Source organism: Schistosoma mansoni, chromosome 4, assembly GCF_000237925.1.
Source record: "Schistosoma mansoni strain Puerto Rico chromosome 4, complete genome".
Taxonomy (NCBI): Eukaryota; Metazoa; Platyhelminthes; class Trematoda; order Strigeidida; family Schistosomatidae; genus Schistosoma; species Schistosoma mansoni.
The window spans coordinates 3,437,817-3,462,400 of NC_031498.1; the positions used below are offsets into that span (position 1 = coordinate 3,437,817).

Below are 24,584 nucleotides of genomic sequence, written 5' to 3' on the forward strand. Positions count from 1 at the left end.
ATCCACAGTCGTCTACCTACAAAATCTAAGAACTGATATTTATCAATAGTCGATTACTTATGAGTACATTTGGAGTGTCAGTAGGGTAATTTATGTTTGATGAGACTGAATTACTAACAATGGTTTAGAGTAAGAGTACAGGAAGGAGAAGAGAGGGGGAGTGACAGGTTGTAAGGTAGAATTTTAAAAAATATATATGTATATTAAATTTTTACATTAATCATCATTGTTTCATACTTCTACATTGTACTGAATATCAGAAAAATTCAATTTTTAAAGATAATAACGAAAGTAATAATAATTCAAAAAAACACTCCATATTGAATTCATTAAAAATTCGTTTATTTAGTACATTTAATGATGATCTGTGTAAACGTCGATTTTTGAAACATCTCTCATGTATACACATAGACATAGTCTTCACACAGATTCCTTTCATGTTTCTATGTTTATAAGTGCTGAAAAATCCTTTCTCTACTTCATTTCTCGCAACAACAACAACAACGACAACAACTACTGCCACTACCATTAGTGTAGTGAGCGAGAACATACAGTGGGGACAACCAAATGCGTCTTAGTACGACATTACAGAATATCATGGTAAAACCTGAGAACCATAAATTAAATACTTCATTTGCAAAATGTCAATCAATTGTCTCAAATCTAATTGTTTCTTCGTTTCCATACTAATCATCCTTTTTTCTCTTTCTATTCACCTCGATTTTCTCAACCTTCTGCCGCCATGCATTTTACTTTCGATTGGTGATGCATACAACTTATATCTGTCAACATCAGTAGAACACACTACGACTACTACTAATCGCATATATCTTGTGCTTTTTTATATCACTACTGTTCCAGTTACTGCTTACCTGCCAGGTATTGATCTCATTCAGACCCATGGCATGCTTGATTGTTGATACAATTAATCAATTTAGTTCATTTATCGTCCTACTTCTTGCAACGAAAATTTACTTTTATATTCACCTAAGCAGATATGTGTTTACATGTCGGACAAATGAGTAAAAATGACTTAATCTCAATTTGTAATATTTAACAAATATGTTCGAATTGATAACAAAATTATTTTGTGTACAAGAAATCCATTAACTTAACTAGTATTCAACTGGATAGGTTAAGAAAATTAGTTCAATGTGAAGATTATCCTTGTCCCTAATCGACATGAGCTGGAAAGAACCATTGAAAATGTACAGAAATCTTCAGTAAGTTACCTTAAATCTATATACCTTCAATTTTTCATAGTACCACTGTCTACTTTCGCCTGCTCATACATGCAAATAATGTGTCATTAGTTATGCCTCTTTACATGGTTATGCTTATATTGATTCTTTTGGAGCACGTGCACACACACACACTCATACACATACATACCTGGATACATTGATGCTGTCTCCTCTCTCTCACACACACATCCTCAGGTTGAAATGAATGCATCAAATTCATAAAAAGTTGAACTTCATACACCCAGAAAAATGAGTTAAAATGCAAATTTCGCCAACAAAAAATAATAGATGGTGAGGATGATGATGATGACAATAATAATTACCATTAGTATTATAACAATCATATTTCTTCATTCATAGGATTATGTAATTACAATTGTTTGTTTCATTTTTCTCTATTGCGTGTAGTATTTCATGGTTATTATTATTATTGGTGGTGGTGAAGAACCTTTTTTCAGTTTATTTGTTCAGTTATACCTCAGAGAATAAAATTTGAAAAGAAACAGCACACAACTAATGACACCAAAAAAAAAATTAATTAACTTTTATCATGTTAATGAAAGATAAAACAATAAAAACAACGATGGCTACATCCATTTTAAAAGTTCAGGAATCTTAAAAGTGACTTTTTCAATTATCATAGTTGAAAGCGTGAATCAATTGAAGCTAGACCACCATGAAAAACCTGGAAGCACTGAACGGCCGTTTTTTCCTATTATGGGACTCCTCAGCAGTGCTCATCCACGATCCCGCACTCGCGAGATTCAAACCCAGGACCTACCAGTCTCATGTAAGTTTCATGTAAGTAGTCAGAATTATATTGTGAAACATGTTTTTCAAATCATTTCAAGAGAAATGATGTCCTGTTCAGGACACCTTTCTAACGTATTTCTTTTTCTCTCTCTCTCTCTCACACACACACTCTATTGGTATGATTATGCGGATATATATATAGTTTGCCTGTATAAGAATGATTAACTATATTTTTTCGTTTAATTCATTCATCTCAATTCATTCAATTGAGATGAGTTGTCATCATTATCAAAGCAGGATATAACTGTAGAATGTGTTCATTTACGACTCAAATAATCATTGCATTTCTTTTATACTGTGATATACAATATGTTGCGAAGAGATATAACATTCGTGAAGAAAATAAACGAATATGTCATTAGTAATGAATTTATTTGTATGTAAGTGAATACTTGTGTGTGTGTCTATGCAAAGGTGTTCGTTCATTTAAAGACTGATAATGATATGAAAATTTAGGGAGAGATCCATCATTTGATGTAAGTAGAAGTTATTGGACAGGTGTTCAAACTCGTTATAAGAGAATTTAGATTCGTCTAGACAAATTAATTTCTTTTTTAGTTAGAGGAAAGATAATAATATCTATTTTCTTTTCTCATTTTTAAGGATCATTTTGTCCCTCCAAATTGAATTTATCAGAGAATTGATTCAATGAACTAACTAACTGATTAACCTACACGCCTGGTTTCATTCATTCATGTTAATATTTATATTGATGTAGAAGGGGGTAGGTGTAAAACATAACAGTCAATTAAGCTGTTCACTTGTAAAATGTGAGTGATATCTAATGAATGGATTATAGAGTGAGTATAAATTTGAAAATGATTGTGAATATGTTGCATCTCTAAGCTAGATGGTTAAATTATGTTCTTTTTTTGTTAATTAAGTCAAATGGACCGGTTATTCTTTATTTCTATAAAAGACTAAAATTACACAAGCTAAACATTGTTCTACAACTAGTCATTACATTTCCAGGGGCCCCAAAATACGGTCTTTCAAAAAAAGATATTCGAGATGTTGAAATATCTGATGGACTCATATGATCACTCGACCAAATCTACAGTCGTTAGATAAAATCATAGATATTAAGATCACCAACGACGAAATGATGGTATCCTTCAGTATTATACCCTAAAACAAATCGAACCACGCTCGAGGAAAGAACACTATACTCATACTCATCGCCAATAATTCGAATCTTTCAGAATAAACCGAAATTCAAACGCAAAGCCTGATTGATCTCATCTGCTTGTGTTTGACACTACATTTCCAATTCAATTGCAAAATATATCAACAAATAAAAGCGACTCCAATGGAATCACTGATATCCTTATTAATTACAGAAGCAGTTATGCAGAGGCTGTAAACTACCTTAAGACCAAAAAATCTCCAACCCCTTCATCTCAAGCTACGTTTATTCTCAATTATCACAATAATGATGGAAAGAAGTGAACGTCTAAGATTCTACTAATAGCCACAGTTCAACCTTACTAAAAACTTACGACTCAGTAATAATACGGAAGAAATTTACTTAGAACATACATATGTCAACAGAAACTAACCATTTACAGTTCGTAATATCAACAGTATGAGAATCTGAACCCTTAGAATTTAAAAGCAGAATTTCGAGGAAACAATAATTATCAAGAGATTAGTATAACTAATGCTTCATGTATAGGTTTATATATTGGGCTTTTAGCTAACATTTTTAAAATATCAGAAGTACTAATACTAAATGATGGGAAAAAGCTCAGGTTAGATGAAATATTGTTCGATTCTACAACTCACTTTATGAAACGTTGAGTGCATTAACCTCTAACTTACCGTTTAAAACTATGTCATTCTTTCAATTAATTAAACGTGCATTATACAACAGGAAAGATAGTCTATTTACTTAAATGGCATACTTCAGTAATCTACGCTAAACAACCCTGTTTTTTTTGGGGGGGGGGGAGGGGTAACGTATTTAGCTGATATAAACTTGAAAACTACAAAATTCTTATACCTTTTTTTCTTCCAAGATAAAAATAAGTAAGTCAGAAATTGATAAAGTTATAAATGAATAAGTATGTTAACAAGGTTAAACATAAATGCAAATTTAAATCAGTAACTCAACTTTTAATGATAATATAATTAACTTTTTTCTTATAATTTACATGATACATTTACATTGATAGTGTAAACACTATTAAAATTTATAATGTATAATAAAAGGACAAGTAACATTGAAATGGATCAGTTGTTTAAATAATATAATAAGATGAAAATATACAGGAAACGCTGTATTTAAATTTTTTTAAAGTATACACATACATAGGAGGAAATTTAGCGCTCATTATCAAAGTGGAGAATAAATTATTTTATATAGTTGAAATCATGAATCAATCGAAGCTAGATCACCATGAAAAACCTGAAAGCATTGGACCACCGTTTCGTCCTATTGTGGACTCTTCAGCAGTGCGCATCCACTATCCCGCCTCGCGAGATTCTAACCCAAAACCTACTGAAATCTCCACAAAATCCCCTTCTGATAATGATCATATGCTCACTATTGACTGGCTCCATGAGGTATTTCCTGGAGTTCTAGTGAGAAGCAGTAACCAGTGGAGTTCAACCAGGTCTGTTGGAAGATATCAACTCATTGAAGACATTGGTGAATGATTGCTCAAACATCGTGGATTAGTTGAAGTTAGACATTAACACCGTTGGATGCCAGCCAGCTTAGTGGTCTAGTGGTTACGCGCTGGCGCGCGAGTCTGGTAGGTCTTGGGTTCGAATCTCGCGAGGTGGGATCGTGGATGCGCACCGCTGAGGAGTTCCAAAATAGGACGAAACGGCCGTCAAGCAGTGTTTGCAAGTTTTCGATGGTGGTCTAGCTTCAATTGACTCATGATCTCAACTACATAAAATTACTAAACTCTCCACAATACCCCCTTCTGATAATAAATTTTTATTATGCAAAAAAATTTTCAATGTAAATATATTCAAAAACAAAATGAACTGATGATTTGTTGATTGAATTAGAATTAAGGAGGTATAATTCGTTCTATTTAGGATATGTCAGCTGAATGTATCTGCATTTATGTTGATATTTGTACTGGGGCTCGAACCGTGTACTTTTTTGATTAAAACATCAATAGGTTATACATTTAACTACTACATTCAAATAGATACTTAACAAGATGTTCTTGTGTCAATCAAGATTGACCAAAATTCAGTAATGCATATAAAGAATGGGATAACTCAAAAATTTCTGATAATTATATTAAAACAAAATGACCATGCTTTTTAACTTCATATCATGAATTGATATTAGTTAAACAGTATCTGTTGCCAGAAAGCAGTAGACAGCTTTTATGTCCTTGTATAAGACTCTTCAGAATACAGAAAACATGAACACCATCAGAAATCGAACCCAGATTGCTCATACCTTGATGTGAGCACTCAACGTTTTGACAACTGAGGTAGAACCTAGAACTTTGCACTTTCAACCTCGGTCAATTAACAACCTTGTGCCGCTTGAATTCATTTTAATCAAAGACACCTATCTCATGCTTCAAAAGTTGAAATCCACTATTCATTAGAACGGTTAAAACACAATAAAATATAATCCGTGGGAAATTAGTTAATTTAAAGACAGTTATACAACATCAAATTACTGAAATTCATTTGGCTGTTTTGTCCTATTTTATAACGATCATGTGACGATCATTATCGGGAACGGAACATTCATGAGAACTGAGTTATAAAATATCATCTGACCGAATAAAAGTTCACAGTTTATCAGTGAATAACCTCCAGAAAGATATATAAAATACCAGTTGAAAACTATACCCTGTGGACGATGTACACCATACCTGCGGGGATTAAAAATTAATTGATGGTTGTACTACATCATAAATAAAATGAATTTCAACGTTTATACTACGTAATCTATGTTTATCAACTCAATTAGACCATCGAGTTGACATCCAATAGTGATATAAGCCATAAAATTCACGTTCAGTGTTTTTAAGTAAACTAATCGAGAGGAAACAGTGAATGAATGAGTGAATAAATAAATACATAAATGATTCATTACATTTAATACAGCATAAAGTATGTTGTTTGAAAATCAGTTATTCAACACTGGAGATAATTAAATTTTAATAATGGTATTTCATCTGTATAACACCGTAAAATATAGTATAGGGGCAAGTCAAACAGGATTGAAAACTCGATTTTTAGGTTTTGGTGTAAAATTCTCAATTCTGTCTCCGTAGATTGTATATAACAGGTAAATAGACACTATCTCTCAATTTTAACCTTGAACTGTTAATCCTGAAACAAACCTCAGCCAAGTGGTAAGTTATTCAATGGACTAACTAACCAGATAACTCCCTTTTGATTTTTTTCTCAAAATTCTTCTATATAGCTAGAGTCCTTTTACGTTAAAGTTGATGTCAGTTCGTGATAAAATCCCTAAACTTGACTACGGATAATACGAGCACACTTAAAAATCTGTTTAAATCTTTACCCAGGCTTGAGAAGATGGATAGTCTAGATCCTTAAGAACGAATTTATTTGTTCGTTTCATCGTTGCTGATAATTTCGTTTATTAAATTTTGGGACTGACATCTTTGTTACTGATTGTCTACATTATTCTCTATTTTACCTCATCGAATGTAATTGGTTAGAGAATTGTATATGGTAGAGTTTGAACTACTCTTAAAATAACTGAGTAATTTTTAAAATCAGTTTTTGGACAATTTGTATAATCCAAAGGACTTTCGCAGTAGAAGCAGTTAAACCCTGTAGGGTTTATTAGTTTTTTAAGTCATATTATCAGTTTGCAGAATTTTACCGTATAGATATATCATTGTCTAACCACATTTATCTGAGCCGAAATCTATTCAAAATGAAGAGTTCATTTCCGAATCTTGCTCATAGTTACAATAAGTTTTTATAGGGAAATCACCATTTACTCAATAGTTAGGGAGATAGAGTTTCAAGCGAATCATTATTATTGCGCATACACGTGTATTCGCACTGCTGAGGAGTCTCACAATAAAACGAAACGGCCGTCAAGTGTTTCCAGGTTTTCCTTGGTGGTCTAGCTTCAATTGACTCACGCTTTCAACTATGGAAATACTAAATATCCACAAAACCCCTTCTGAATCATTATTGGCTTATATCGATATGAGAGAGTTGTGCTTGAATATCATTATCTATTTTAACATTCCTATTTCACTGCCTGGTCTATTATTCAGTTAACTATTTAAAAAAAAAACTATATTTTAGCAGGTTTATTCATTAAAAATAGAAAAATTGAAACAAAGACTAGCTACTTAGCATTTTATGCACGGTTTGTCGAAAAAACTTCACATTTGCTATATTCAGTGATGTTATTTTTACTCTGTTACGACTAAAAAGGTTTTTAGGAATTATAAATGTAAGCACTATATAAAGACGTTTCGATAAAAGTATACTTTAGGAATAGATAGGTTAGTCTACTCACTAGTTTAAGATAGGGCAAACAAGGTAGATATTGAAGTATGTGACATTCTTGTAAAAGCGCATAAGTTATGCAGATACACCATACCAATTAACTTTCCCGTTGGTTGAGTCTAATAAATGGTTGATGTATGTATGAGCGTAATTTCTACTACATGTTTCCCTAAAAGTTAGTACAGTAAGATTACAACATTTTAAATAATCAATTTAAATGAATATCTGGCAGTTGTTCTGCTGAAGAAGTATAAAGAACCTATAATAGAACATAACAGGTGTCCCTATTCTTCAATGGTACCCCAAATGAGATCAATCCATGATGAATAAAACCTACGGATTTATTGAAATTGAATTTTCATCAAGTTTGGACAAGGTTTCTAAATGATGGTGATTACTAATGGTTGAAAATTCAATGGAAAAATTATTACCGAACAGTTGTCCCTGTATACCTACAAACTTAATCATTTTTATCAATCTGTCTTATGGATGGGTTACCTTGACTATTATGACAAAGTTATCTTTTGAAGGTTATTCATTTTAAAGTTATTTAGTTTACAGACTGCTATTGACTGGGATAGAGGATGGAGACCAGTAAGGACTGAACAGATATGTATATTAATCTAGTTCGAACCGCATCAACGGTGCAGATCTGTTGTGGCTCACCACTTTATAGGCCTGAGGTCTGACTTCGATTTGGATTAACGAACAAACCATAAACATAAACCTTCCACATAAATACGGATTAAGTTGGATGAGTGTATTTCCTGCACTCATTTAATCAGACTGGGATTTAGAGAATCGGGAAAGCAAAGCGAAGTGAACAGAAGAGGGTAAACTTGTCAATTCCATCGGATAAAGCATGACTCACTATTTATAGTCAGATAGAAGAATAAGCTAAAGACATGATGAATGGAGTAAGCGATATATACATACTCTCAAATGAAAGCACTCAATGTTACAGGTGAATAAGTGACGAGGTAAAAATGTGACTCAAGACGAATAAATTAACTGGTCTATCAGAAAGCTAGAATAACACGTGTGTGGCGTGACATGGTATTACACACTACACATCTACTGATTAACTGAAGAGGACAATATTAAATACTGAATTGAAGCTTAATATTTTATACATACCATGATTGCCATGAGTTTGAAAGGCGATCTGTTCTCAACCTTATTATTGTAAATTGGAAAGAATCAACAAACAAGAACGAACAGATATGAAGTATTCTCTGGTTTACAATCACCCCTGAGTCAACACTAGACCAAAATATGGAGTTAATTTCATTTCTGTTGGGTTGATTGGAAGGATTTCGTTAATATCTTAAGGTATAAATCTCATACAAATTACTTTCTGTTTGTTACTGTTATATAAAAAAATAAAAAAGGTTCTATTTAATTTATACCTACCGAGTAATCCTACTCATTAATAATCTATTTTGATCTATATTGAATTACAAATTGTACGTGAACAACAGTTATATCTAGTAAATTGCTTTGATGGTTAGAAGTTCTAAAAGACCTTTGCTACAGTAGTACAGTATAACAAACTCCCATAAAGTGAATCATAAGACTTGAAGTCTAGTAAACACAACCGTCAAAATTACTTCAGTTAGCTGAAGGTTTCATTTGAATAGAATAGAAATTTCTTAAAATGTCTGATAAAGAGAAGTATTCTACCATCAATCTATCAAAACATAAGTATAAATAGACATTTGTTGATGACACTAGATATTTATTAATCCACTTCAGAAATTGAAACCGTTTATATTATCATCACAGAAATAATTAAATAAGAATGAAAACATTGATTTTGCTTGTCAAATTTTTTTTTCATTGTTGAATTCATGAGTCGGTCTAAGTTAGACCACCAACGAATATCCGGAAGCACTGGACGGTCGTTTCTTCCTAGTATTCAAAACCTATTGGTTTAAGTCTATTTTTTGTTGCCATCTAATATTAAACAAGTTACATAGGAGTTTTCAGTCATTTAAACTATTATTGAGCAAATAGTTTCCTTGTCGATCCAAGACAAACTCCAACATAGACTTCTGTGTGATGTCTTGGAGGTAGTTAGTCTGTGCCCCATGAACCAATTTAGACGGTGGTTGAAGACCTGGCTAGTTTACTACTTTGTATTGTAATTGGAATGCCAAAGAACCCATCAGATAATGTAATGGTACTATGGGCGTGTCTTGTCAAAGCAAAACGGTTGACTACATTTACGTCTTTGAAGATATTATGGAGCATAAATTCCTTTTACATGAGCATCATATATAGGTAATGTGCTCGTGTGGTAATAAGCAGCTATACATATGTGCATATTGTGTAATACGAACTTCCCTTTCTCGTGTGTTTCATTAACGCATGTAACGTATAATCGTTGAGGGTTTAGGATTGACTCTATTCTTTTCTAAAGTTTCTACACTCTTTGTATCTGAAATGTGGCTAAAAACAACATGGGTATTCCTTATGTTTGGTGCAATAACTGATAGATAACCATAAACCGTAACCTATAAGTTGGGGAACAAAGGTTGACACAATATTTCATTATGGTATGAGGGTGAGGATACCATGTGGTTTATAAACGACTAATCGTCATATTAAGAATATGCAGCTGTTCGGATGGACAGTTCTTCACCATGACTCTGTCTTAATGTATTGGGGGGAGTATAGCTATGGTTCATTTTTCTTAAATTACTGGAGTTCGATCTGATAATCAACTTTACTGCATCTATGCTTGTGTATACAATGAAATGAACAGGTATTTGACTTGTGTATTTCAAATATCCATGTAACGTGTTCTTACAAACATTGTTGTACTCTAGAGTGACAATAAAAATTTGGTGGTTCTACTTTGTCGATATGAATTTTCTTATCTCCAGTTAAGTCAACCGGTTTTCCAACCTAGTTAGCAGAGGCTCTAATTTTACCTGGTCGATAGAATTTGATCAACAATTAGGTGTGAACAAAATAATTACTAAAAGATTAAGTGGTTATTTAAGATTACAGTTCTTTTATATGTATGTAATATCCACAAAACCACCTTTCTTTCATATGTAATTAAATCCATTTGTTTATGTTTATTTATGTATGTATGTATTCATACGCTGGAATAATGGGTTATTGAGCTATGTTCAACACCAATTTATGTATGTTCACAACCATGGTTATAATGATGTAACATGAATTCATTTCAATTTACCTGTTGACAGGCTTGTTTGATTGAAAGCAGAAAATCAATCAAATTATTATTATTTATCAGTTCCTTTCTTCTGTTATGCGATCTTTTTACTCCGATCTTGTCAAAGTTTGATGATGTAATACCTGATTATTTATTTTTGCATGCACTTTACATCAATCATATTAGTATTTCTATATGATGGGGTTCGTATTCATATTCAGTTACACTAAATTAAAAAACTTACAGACACATACAACATGTAAATACATACACACAGACATTTTCTGAAATAAACCAAATTATCATTATGTAATTTGTAGGTTATATAAATGATATTCATAAATAAGGATGGTGGGGAGGGTGAGCAAAAATTAAGGTTGAGCGAAATTAGGTAGAAATAGTACGTTAATAATAATAATAATAATTACTCTCATTGTAACTAAAGTGAATACATCGATTACCTGCGTGATCAATTAATTATGTAATTAACAAAGTCTAAGTGAATATTATTCACTGAGTGATTTGTAATCAGGTCTTTTTAATTGATTTGAGTTCATGTATAGGTGTATGTGTCTTGTATAATTGCATTAGAAGGGGGGATTTTTTTGGAAATTAAAGAATAAAGATAAATTTTAATTGTTATTCAAGCTTAAAATTAATTTTGTTATATAGAAGCGATCAGATTATTTTCTTTTGGGAATAGCAACAAGTTTCTGTTGTCATTTAAGAAACATTAAGAACTTCAAGTATTCTTTCCCATATTTGATATTATTTAGTAAGCTGATAAATAATAGAGTGTATTAAATACACATCATCATCATTCTCATCAGGAAGTAAGTCGGTTAGTCACAATCAATTTAGATCCTAGCACCTGAGTTGCCACGTCCTATTAGCTTAATATTTAGACAACAAGATAACTAGCGAAGAAATCGATATAAAGTATGGACAGTGGTGATTAGAAAGATTAAGCGTTGAGAATATGTTTCAAAAAGAGTTTATAAAACGTTATGTATGAAGAAAGACTGGAATTCAAGATCTGAAGTGTGGTAAAGAGCAAATGCATATATACCAATATGACTATGTAACTGATCGTCTCCAACCATTAAATCCAACCAGGTAGGTAGTTTGCATCTAGCAACAAGGCTCAGATCCTGCTTGGAAAGTACTTATGAATTTAATTAGGACTCAATAAGTAAATGTATACCAGAGCAATCAACGTGATCATACATAATGAAAGTTCCACATTTCAACTGTCTAAAAGTCTAGGGAACAGACTAACAAAGGATTTCAACAGTGTTAGATATGAGCACAGTTGATCACTAATATTTTTGAACTATTGTCATTCTATATCATTAAAATTGAATGACTGAGCTAAGTAATCTCTGATATTGGGAATTCCTATGCTCTGTATTACCTAGAATCATTGTTTGTAAAGTGTAACAAACAGATTTAAACTAAACCAAATAGTCGGTTGTTATTGAGCTTTCCTCCGTTGATTGATTGGTCAAAAAACCACCCAACTAAATTCTATGCCATTTATGTTAATATCATAGCTGAAAAAAAGTATCAAAACGGAAATCAAATTAGTTAATCAGACCAAGAAGGAAGACAGATTAATATAATTCTAATTTTTTCCCGGTAGTTTTGCACCACAAACTGACCTTAATTAGACAACCAATGAAACTAGACAGTACTGGATATGTTTCTTGTCCTAGTGGGAAACTTGTCGATATTGCGCATTCATGACTATACTGGTGATTGGTGTTTTTACAGAACATATCCTCTTCTTTCCTGATTACTGCTACATCTTGAGGCTTATTTATTTAACGAGCTCAATAATAATTATAACAGTATTAGGTATGCGGGCAGAAGTTCCAGAGATTGTAGAATTTTCATAGTTTAAATCGCTAACTGATCTTATCTAAACCATCACTGAGTCTAGAAAGAACCTCTATGGTGGGCTAGTGGATATTCAATACTGTGGAATCCCATGATTGGATGAAACAGATATGTAATTCATCCTTGTTTCTAATGATGTTGCAACTAAAGTCAGAGCATGATTCAAACAATGAAAATAATAATCATGATTTATTGTCCTATTATCAAAATTTAATCAATTCCAAATATATATATATATATATATATATATATATATATATATTACTACAACCATCATCGAGAAGGTCGAAGTATTTATAAACAGTTGTCTACGCAAGAAACTCAATGTCCGTTGATCGGGTATCATCAGCAACAGCTTACTATGGGAGAGAACAAACCAGCTTCCATCTGAAGAGGAAATTAGAAAAAGACGTAGGAAGTGGATAGACACACATTGAAGAAATCACCAAACTGCATTATGAGGCAAGCCCGAACTTTGAATCCTGAAGGGAAAAGGAAAAGCGGAACATATACTGTAGGAAATTAGTTCCAGGCATCAAAAACATGAATAGCACTTGGAACCAACTGTAAAAGATTGCCGAATACAGAGTCGGATGGAGAATGATGGTGGGTGACGTATGTTCCTCTATTAGGGGTAACAGGCGTAAGTATATATATATATATATACCATATTAATTCTACACTCAAAAGATTCTCGTACAATGTCAAAGAATAACTTTCTCAACTTTTTAAATGAAGTATTTACTTATTTATTATAAAATAATGTTAACTGAATGATTGACCAGTCGGTACTATGAAATTTTCTAGGGATAAATAACAAGGAATATTTACCAATAAAAAATTGTCCATCATGAATGAAAACCTAAATACATAAATGAACGTTTGGATTTCAACAATTATTTTCATTAGTATGAGATCTGTTGGAATTATTGGATTTCACTGTAATAATGAACCGATCTATGTTAAAAAAGACACGTTGAATACCTGGATTCACTGTCGTTTCATTCTTGTGTGAGACTCCCCAGAATTGTATACTCGCGACCCAGAACCTTCCGTTTTGCTTTCGTGAACGCTTAACCTATAAATTACTGAGCTGAAATTCAGTGATTCAGAAATCTAGTTTCAATCAATACACAGTACCTTACAACCATTTTCCGGGTGAGTGGTTTGGAGATTAAACTTTCGAGCTCGAGACCGAAAGTTCTGAGTTTGATTACTATCGCAAGTTCGTAGACGTGCACTTCTGGGGAGTCACATATTAGGATGAAACAGGCTTCCAGTACTTCCAGGTTTTAAATAGTTGTTTAACTTAAAACGGTTACATGAATTAGTTGAAATTTCGCAATTGTGATGGGTATTTGAAACTTCCTCATGTTATTAATCAAAAGATAATTTGTAATCTAGCTTATTCATAATTATTGTGAATGTAATTTTCATTACGGAACAACCTCGATCGCAGAATCACTGATAACCATGAACAGCTATCTTCAGTGCACACTGTTGAACAAATTTGTGACCAAGTAAGCAAAATTTATTTCATATGAAGAAAACATGGTTTATCTCTTTCTATTCCGATCATTTCTTAAAATATGACACTATCGTTATCTAACCAGTCAATCAGTCATCCATAAACTAGAACCAAGGGTATATATGTATTGGTTTAATTTGCCACACCATATTAACAAAGTAAGATGAAATTATCAAGAAAACTGCCGGAATAGTAGAATTAGTAAAAATATCAGTGATATTAGTAAATATTAGGCATAGACAATATTCTTCATAAAGAAAGAATTTACCAACCAAAATGTTAAACATAATTTTGGAAATAAAGGAATAAGGAAAGAAAAACAATAAATGAATCTGTACTGTTGTGACATTTGATCCAAGTCTATCAACATTTCCAACCATCATTACCGTAATTGCATGGATTCTAACCAGATAGTCTACAAATGTCAACATGTCTCAATCGATAAGTAAATGATTTAAAAGACTGATGCTATGTTTTGATAAACTGGTATAGTACATAAAGCTTGATATTTAGGAAGTGGCTTGAACCTTCAATCTTCGTTTACGAAAACTGACCCCCTATCCATTAGGCTACTTAGATGCATTACATAATGTTGATGGTTGATTACTTTCAATGTGTTTGTTTATGTAAGTAATGACCCCCTTCTATATGTTTAGTCAGTCCATTTTAATGCTAATCACTGGATTCGACGCCTAAGTTGGTTTTTCGATGATATTTTTTGCAGTTGGTTATCATCAGGAACTTGAAATTATCTGAAAAATCTACTAAAATTCAGGGGATGATGAACATCATTTACGTTCTACTTCGGGACTGATTCTCATTTTACTTGGACAACTTAGAACATTAAGAATGAAATAATTGTTAATTATTGTCTAATTTTCAATGATTTTTTCAACAAATGACATCCTGGTATAATGAGAATTACTTTCAAAATGCATGTAAAGTATATTTCTTAGTATTAATTTTATGTCTATCGGTTAAGTGCTCTGGCGCGAGATTGGTAGGTCCTAGGTTCGAATCTCGCGAGGCGGGATCGTGGATGCGCACTGCTGAGGAGTCCCATAATAGGACAAAACGGCCATCCAGTACTTCCAGGTTTTCTATGGTGGTCTAGCTTCAATTGACTCACGATTTCAACTATGAAAATACTGAAATATCCACAAAACTCCTTCTAATTTTATATGTATTGGGTTTGAATGTTCTAGACATAGTTTAATTCGGCATAATTCCATTTGGATAATCTAATAAGTTCTATTTTATAATACCAATTACTAAGAAATAATCTGTTTCATTGCATCTATCCTGTCAATGAACAACAGTCGTTAACTATTGATTCGCAAACATTCTATATGGTACATTAAAGTAATAAATGAATGTGTGATTTCAATCAACAGAATTCTTTCTATTATCTTATACACTTTACACAATATAAAACTTATTTACATATATTGACAAACAGGGACGTATATCTTATATGTTTATTATATTTTACGCACAATTTACGTAATTCTCATTTATGATTGGTTAATTTAGTTAAGAGTTTTTCTCATTATTATTAAATCAACAACTGATTGGTTTATGATAGAGTTTCTCTACCACCCCTTCATAATTTTTATTTTACTTGAACAGGATAGATTAGAGAAGAAATGTGAGAAGTAAAGAATAGTGGTTGCTGCTTACAAAATTATGAATTTTAACAGCCTGTTTAAAAATAGAAGGATGGGGGGAGGTAGTCAAATCATATTAAATATATACACTCTTCTGTATGAATGTACTTATAATACACACACACAAAAAAAATTCAACAGTTATAATATTCTCGAATATGTACGTTGCATAGTTTTTGTGTATGCTACTTCATGTATTCTGAAATATAAATAGACTCAATTTAACTTTCCATACACAAATTGAGTAATATATTTTGCTGCGTAAAATGGATTTCTTAAAAGTTCCATCTTTTGGTTGGACTGGATCATCGGATCAAGTAAGTAACCTCAATTAATTGTTTAGTTAATATCTTAATGGGTATTGTTGATTGTAAATATAAATACTAAGTTTAGATTTACACATACAATTTATTAAATAATTTTGGTAAATATAAAATTTTTTTGAGTTACATTCACATGAATTAGAGAATAGAAGATAGTTTTTCGTCATGTTTGTCATGTTAAATACTTGGAGGTTACTGGTAAGAATCTCTGGACCTAAGTTTTGTGTTAGCTGGCACTTGTCAACATGATGTATCTGTGGTCATTAGGGAACTGATGATTCTTGGGGATTTGAACTTAGATTACCCAATTTCAGATTCTGAAACGTTATCATCGACCTATTCGGATAGTGACTGATCTCGTGAAGTAGAGATCACTGAATAGTAAACAATGTCATACTTGTCAGGTTCCATAACTTCTGTCAATTTCCTGCAACCATTTAATATGAACGAAGTTTACTTATAAACATAGCGATTAGTGTAGTTGAAATGCTAACAATATAATGACTAAACTATCTTTTAACTCAATATTTTCTTGAATATTCCATTATAATCATTTCATGATTTCAACTTTGAAAAATATGTCTTACTTAGACGATGATAGAAAAAATTCAATTAACAAAAAAATTATTTTGAAAAAAAAATTTAAAAATCAAACTATACATTATTCAACCTAAAATAGATATAAACATTATCATCGTTTACACTACACAGTGATCTGTTTTCTGTTAGTCAAGTTTGTCTTTTTAATAAAAGTTTTTCAATTATTAGTATTCCTAACTATCTTAACAGATTTTTAAACGCACCAAGTCTTACTGAATATTTGTATGAAATGATATTCTCACTGAATTAATCCAAACTTTCGAAAATTACGAGAAGTGGTGTTCCTTTATTTCGTCTTCTATTGTCAGTAGACTGTGGAGCTGAAGTCTAGTCTTTCAGGTATCCTTAGATTTATTGATAAATGTCTAATTAAGCAATTTCTTATTTAACTATACCTAAATATTCGATACTACTGATGACTGAAACATTGTATTTATAGTGGATTTAAGCGTTTTTATGAATATAAGATACACAGTAGTTTAAATGATTAGGTGATCTCCACGATACCTGGAGGTCTTCTGGTCCTATTACTAGTGCGACCAGGGTGGGGTACTGCTGTAGAGTTCTATGTTAGGATGCAGCATCCATGCAGTACTGTTTGTTTTTCCGTTGTTACTTCGACTGAGAAAAATATTTGGCAAACACAACCTACAAGAATATGTACCTATAAAACTCATGGTATATTTGATATAGTTACCGCTACTACTGTTCATCGGTACACAAGTTAGGAGTTAATGTTGAAATTATTATAGGAACCAGTCTCTGTTTGGCATAATTTATTTTTATGTGGCCGGGAGTAGGATTCATCATGTTTATTTTGTTTTATTTGGGACTAATCAGTTGAATGTAGCAGCATACCTGTAATGACGTTTACACTGAAACTCTAATCCAATGCCTTTCACATCGAACACATAATGCGTTAATTGTACACTGAACTACTGAGTCAGGATGTCCACTAATTTGTTGATGGTATTATTATTTTACCGTGGTTTACTATGTTAAAAATTGTTTCAAAATCAGGTTACTTCTGATAACTTGATATCAGTTGGATAACCACAGAAAATTCATAACCGATGAAGAACTATTTATTTTGGTTAATTAAACAATCATTTGTCTTTATCTCTCTTGCAATCTAATTCTTCCCAACATGGATTTGAAGCAAAATACTAACTCAGAGTCAATGAAATAATTCATAAATTTATGGCATAGTAATCATTGATATAAATGAAATTTGTATATGTTATAACAAATCAGTTCAAGCTTTGCACATATTATAAATCTTCTAAGTTATAAAACTTTATTATTTTGAATTCATCAGTTAGTCAATGAAAATCATTTATAAATATAAATATATTATCAATATTGTGTTGTGGATAATTGTTGAATTTTATCGAGATCACGAACCAATGGATCCCAGATCAATGGTTTATAGGTTAAAGGTCTTCACACGAGACCGAAGGTACCGGGTTTGATTCTTGGATAAGGAAGAGGACGTACATCTCTGAGTATCTCCATACTAGAAAAAACTTAATCATCTCATGTTTCCAGGACTTTAATAATTGTCTAACTTAGATCAGTTCATGATCTTTATAAATAATCCTAAGTGGCTTCCAGATCATAGTTGAACTTTAGATTATTTATTTGAAGATTTTCTAATGATTTCATTTTTTTCCATCTAAGACAAATTTCTATCACCTAGGTGATTAAAAACAACTTAAATTTTACTTTGATATATTCAATATTAAAATGTTAAACTCTATTACGTAATATGTTTATATTTCTTGATTATTGTCTATTTTAACGCTTGTTGTTTGTGCTACTGATTAACTTAATCATTTAAAAAAAGAAGCTTGATTTATAAGATGAATAATAATCAGTGTCAACGAGATGTTCTCATTGCTATTTAAAGTAACATTTATGTAATTATGATGTAATTATTAAATTTGATTATTGCTCACTTTTTCTGATAATTATATACATATAAACGCGCGTACATTTAAACATGCACACACACACACAAACACAAATTGACTTATTTATCAATTATTGATTATAGAAGAAATATTATTGGGAAAATTGAGATCAGTTTTGGAGAACTATTACTGTTGTTTGCTGTTGTTTGATAGTGGTTTTGGAAATGTTTGAATAAAAACAAAAATGTAACCATAGAATTTCTTTCTTAGTCAAATTCTTACGGTATATATTATATTTATATTAACAAGTGGTGTAATGTTAGTAAATATGTATCCATATTTTAAATTTTAATAAATTAAAAAAGAAAACTATACATCGTGTTTCATCTTGTCTGAGACTCATCAGGTGAGTGTGTATCTGTATTTTAACACACATATTCCAACTCAATATAAAACGATCTTCTTAACGAGTCACACTCTCTCTCTTCGTATCCTCAAAACATGTGAAGTATTATATCTGGTGTACAGTAAATCAGTAGATCTAATCGACAGTAAATCTTTATGAACAATAACTTAATGAATAAGTTGAAGTTTCTGCAAGAATATAAAAGAATATTGTACACCTATATGACAATTTCATTAAAATTCAAGAAGTAATATATTTTTTAATTAATTAATTAATCATAATTCGTTGGTTACATAAAGGACTTACTTCAGTTAAATAACCATTTAAAACCCAAAATCACTCGGTAGATGTGTCTTTCTAGTATGGGGCTCCTCAGAAGTGTACACTTGGCTGTCGGACCCAGGACATTTCAGATCTCTTGGTGAGCGATCAACTTTTATATCGCTAAGCAGAAATTTAACTGTTCTTATTTGTAATTTCAATAAATTAACTAAAATACTCAAGCAGCTAACTGTCTCATACTCGATGTGGTTGTATTTCACTGGTTACGGCTATTCATTAGAGATTCCTCAAAATTAATCACTGATGAGCACATAGTTGTCTAATTAAGATCAATCTGTGAAATAAGTTATGAATTTTAACAATATCCATAAACCCCCAGTAGCGATAATCATAAAAAAGTTGTCTGAGTACCATTTTTTAGTAGAAAACTAAACATTTAATGAGAGGTCGAAAAGATATTTAAATTTGATCAACGATTTTTTCTGAACATTTGAAGATATCCATTAATTTTTAGTAAAAATGAAGGATTAGGTAGTTTGTCTAAATGCTAGGTTAAACCCATTGTTTTTATCTGGATATAGTCGACAGGGTTACTTATTTATTGCTATCACATAAATTATTGGTTAATATACAGGCATGTTGGACGCTGCATTCAGATTTGAACCAAAGGATAGTGTGTTTGAGTCTGATTATGAACATAACACTGGGATACAAGTACATCCAACTGACGAGTCCCAAATAGAAAAAATAGGACATTCTGAATTTCAACATTGGTTACTAACATAATATGCAATAAATTAAAATATATTAATAGTTTGTACTAGGTAGTTTCTTCAATTACGTATTCGATTTGATCATGATTGGGTATCACGAATCTCATAATATCAGTTAAGTTTATATGTATAGGCTATTCTATATTGATTTAAGTATTGATATAATACAAAGGAGTTTGGTTCAAATTTAATGACTACCACCATTATATCAGAGTTCAAACATTGTTACTATATTTTCTTCCATTAAACTTAAAATTATGAATGTGGTTTATCTTGTAGTGTAGGTTGATATGTTAAGCCCATATATTTTATTCTAGCTTCTGGACAAGCCAATTTACCTATCCATCTTGAGTCAAGTTTTGACCTTGTTAATTATTCACTTACTAACCCCGAATATTTATTATATGAGCGTAGGTGTGTGTACACTTTTTATCCTATTCATCACATGTCTGTAACTTATTTTTATCTGACCATAAATATTGATTAACGCTTGGTTAAAGTGAGTTGGCTTACCTTCCATCTCCGATGCGTGTCGTTTTTGCTTTGCTCTCTTCTATTCACTTCATCCCTCTGATTCCCTGTCCATATCAATGAGTGTTCAAAATATATGTATTCAAAATCCATTCTCGTTTTGGCCGGTATCCAACGATGTTAATGTCTAACTTCAACCAATAATCATATGATCACTGGCGACTGGATTCAAGAGATATTCCCTGGAGTTCTAGTGAGAAGCAGTGGCCGGTGGATTTCAACCAGGTGCGTTGTGAGATATCAACTCACTGAAGACAAATACTGAATGATTGCTCAATTTCGTGGATTGGTTGAAGTTAGACATTAACACGATTGGATGCTGGCCAGCTCAGTGGTCTAGTGGTTAAGCGTTCGGGCGCAAGACTGGTATGTCCTGGGTTCGAATCTCGCGAGGTGGGATAGTGGATGCGCACAACTGAGGAGTCCCACAATAGGACGAAATAGCCGTCCAGTGCTTCCAGGTTCTTCATGGTGGTCTAGCTTCAATTGATTCATGATTTCAACTATAATGTTTTTATCCCTAGTAGACATTGAAGCCTACTCAATAATATTTAAGTAGTTTGAAAATATGTATAAAATAATGTTAACAATAATGAGTTTTAGAGAGACTATACATTTACATAAATATTTAAACCTATGTATGTAGGTATGTGCTCGTTTGTATGAACTGCAAATCTGAAAATTAATAAAAAGTAATATGCAAATTGAAAATCTGTAAATTTCATTAATATTATGCAAATTATTGTATAAATAGAATATGTCATGACTATCACTACTACTGCTACTCAATATGATCTTAATTTAAAGTCAAAAAATTTAATTAAATTTTTATTTAAACTTTCGGGATATTATGTTTAAGTTTAACGTGTAGCTTATATATCTGCATACCTATTATCAAATATGTTAATTTACTTGAGTTTTACCAACAAGCGAATGGTTTATCTATACAATCTCTATATATTTTATGTTATAAAATGTGAATAATAGCAACAACAAACTGGGATGTAGATATATGCATCTGATGAGACTCATATAGAACAATGTACAAGTCTTGGTTTTCACTACTAGTAATGATCTATATATTCTATAATCTCTATGATTTTGTATTGTTTTTAGAGGTAGCATTATGTTTGTTAAACGACAGTTGAAATATCCTCGAAACATTAGCTTATTAGTGAAAGAATTTGACTTCCATTCATTGAGTTCCACATTCTACATAAATTGGTCCTGACATAGACGATATATCACTGATCATCACGCAAAAAGTATTAAGTTAGGCTGATTACATGAAAACCTCAATTAGGATTGTTCATTATTAATCACAAACAAATGTGTTCCAGGCTTAACTATATATTTTTATGCAGTCAATTTTCGTTCGTATCACACTAACTAGAATTCAAGTCGATAATTGAATCTCAGGAATCTTTTTATATTCTACCTAATTTTCTAACCAGTTTATTAAGTATAAAACTATTATAAACTTTCATCATTCAACAATTATACCATGTATCATACCAGTAAAATGGGAGAAAACTAGAAGAAATAAATTTCACAACAGTTAATATTAGGTTGGTTCAATAGTAAAGAACTAAATATAAAGAATATGTTTTTGGAAGAAAGAATAAAATCAAATTGTAGAGTATATGTCAAACAATCTAAGATCTAGATCTAGATATGACTGATTTCGATCCGTTTCATCAAATTTATACATACATTAATTACAAAAGATCATGGACACCATTATGATGTTTTCCGTCTACCGCAATGATTGGAATAAGTTAATTCAATACAGGTTTTAGTTTGGCAACTATGAATTTTCTTTAAACATAATCCTAAGTCATGTCAGAGTACGTAGTGGTAGGAGACAAGTAATATACATATCTTAGTCACGTTGATCTAATATAGTTCATGACTTCACTTATCATTTTTTTTACTTTAATCTATCTTTAACTCAGTTTTACATACTTGAATGTTTCTTCATTTACTCACTTTACTTCGAATAATTCTATGGACAGGTATTTTCAAACTAGCTTATTTAATTATATAAACTGAATTAAAAAGGATTTGTATTTATTAGAGTAACAGCTCAACAAGAAACCAATCTGCGTGTTTAAAGCTTAGTTTATTCAATGTTCAACATTCAAGTTACAGGTTCAAACCTCATATTACATAATTTTGTTTCATCAACTGATTATTATCATATTTAACTGATAGCAAAATATATTTATGGTGTTGTATGTAAGTGTAAAAGGGCGTATACTAAGGTTTATTGAAGCCTTAGTCATACGAAAATTCAAACCCCCTTTGTGTATTCAAAAACAGTTTGTTCTCACCTTAAACCCACCCTGGAAATATTAGCTTATGATCAAGAGTGATTAGGTTTCAGATTGTTTTCACATTATTTTATTATTATTATTATCCTTGTCTACTCTTACCCCCCATCTCCATTTCCAGCATCTAATTCATATTAACAATGTATTTTTAATTTTATTTTTAAATTTATAGAGATTTGAAGAAACATTCAATCAAATTTATCATAATAGTTTACAAAATTATTATTCAATCATGAATAGTTTATCAAAGTGTACAACATTATCTGAATCAACTGATAGTCAATTATGTTTTAATTCAAATTTAACATCAACGACAACAACAACTACTACTAATGCTACACAAATAAATGAGAATACTACTTTTAATGATATTAGTAGTATTGAAACAAATTTAATAAATTCCAATAAAGAATTATCAATAATTAATGAACAAAATGAACCAATCAATTTATGTATTCGTGATCAATTTAAATTCGATTTAATACAGTATACTAATAAAATGAAAATGATTAGTAATATACTTTGTACTAATGGTAATCATAATACTGATCAGAATAATATCGATTATTTTGGAATGAATAACTCTATTAGTAATAATATAAATGATAATTATTCTTATAGTAATAATAATAATAATAATTCATTTTATCTTACGGATTTAACTAACAAAATGAATATGAATTTATATACTACAACTAATAAAATAACGCCAACAGAGTTGAAATTATTACCAGATAGTTTAAGCCAATTTCTTATGATGAATTATAATAATATGCATCATCATTTGGATTATAACTCTTCTACTATTACCAGCACGACTACTACTACTGCTATTCATAGTGATAGTAATAATATCCAAGGTAGTTCAATGTATTCCATAATACGTACACCCTCACCAACAGTTCAACAATCTCATCTTGATAATGAATTTTTAACATCGACACCTGTATGGCGTAATAAGCTTACAGATGATATAGAACCAGTAGAAATGGAACGAGATAATCTTAAACAACAACAGAATGAAAGGGAAACATTCATAAATGAGGCTGATAAAATGAAGTGGAGAAAATATTCAAGACAAATTAATCGGTTATATTATTCACGTAATAAAATTACACATACACAACGAAAAATTCATCGAAAGTTTAAAAATCATCCTGATGGTAACAATATAAAGAAAAATCCAACTACCAGTGAAGATGCTAATGACGTTAAAGAAAGTGATGTTATTACCTGTCGTACAAATACTAGATCGATTTGTAGAAGACGTCGTGTAGGTTGGCGTGGAACAACAATATGTGCAGCATGTGGATTAATGTTTGAAGGAATGAATCAACTTAACACGCATTATTCACATATACATGGAAGTCTTCTAGAATCCGAATGCAATTTTGCACAATATTCAAATAGTAAAACATCTAAATTACTATTTCAAGTGAGCGAAGTTTTAATTTTTTGTTTCTCATCTTTTGGTGTTTTTATGAAAGATGTTTAGCTACTTATATATTTGTCAGTAGCTAAACATATAAATGGTAAGCAGAGATGGGATAGTGGCTAGCAGTGGAATCCAGGACGCGTGTTTTCGTCCTATTTGGGACTTC

At 31.3% G+C, this 24,584-nt stretch overlaps 1 protein-coding gene across 1 annotated transcript in view, besides 1 other annotated feature; it reads left to right on the plus strand.

Annotated features, from left to right (window-relative positions):
• Positions 1-1,658: 1,658 nt before the first annotated feature.
• Positions 1,659-1,733: a sequence feature (Short protein (Smp_149940, CCD79087.1) was converted to a misc_feature.).
• A 14,355-nt stretch (positions 1,734-16,088) lies between these two features.
• The window catches only part of Smp_149930 (putative na/ca exchanger), a gene marked incomplete at both ends in the record, with an annotated part of 70,082 nt that continues 61,586 nt past the window's right edge, over positions 16,089-24,584 (plus strand). The window contains one exon of the mRNA XM_018796565.1: positions 16,089-16,139. Coding sequence (XP_018651694.1) covers positions 16,089-16,139 — 51 coding nt within the window. The remainder of the gene's footprint in view (positions 16,140-24,584) is intronic.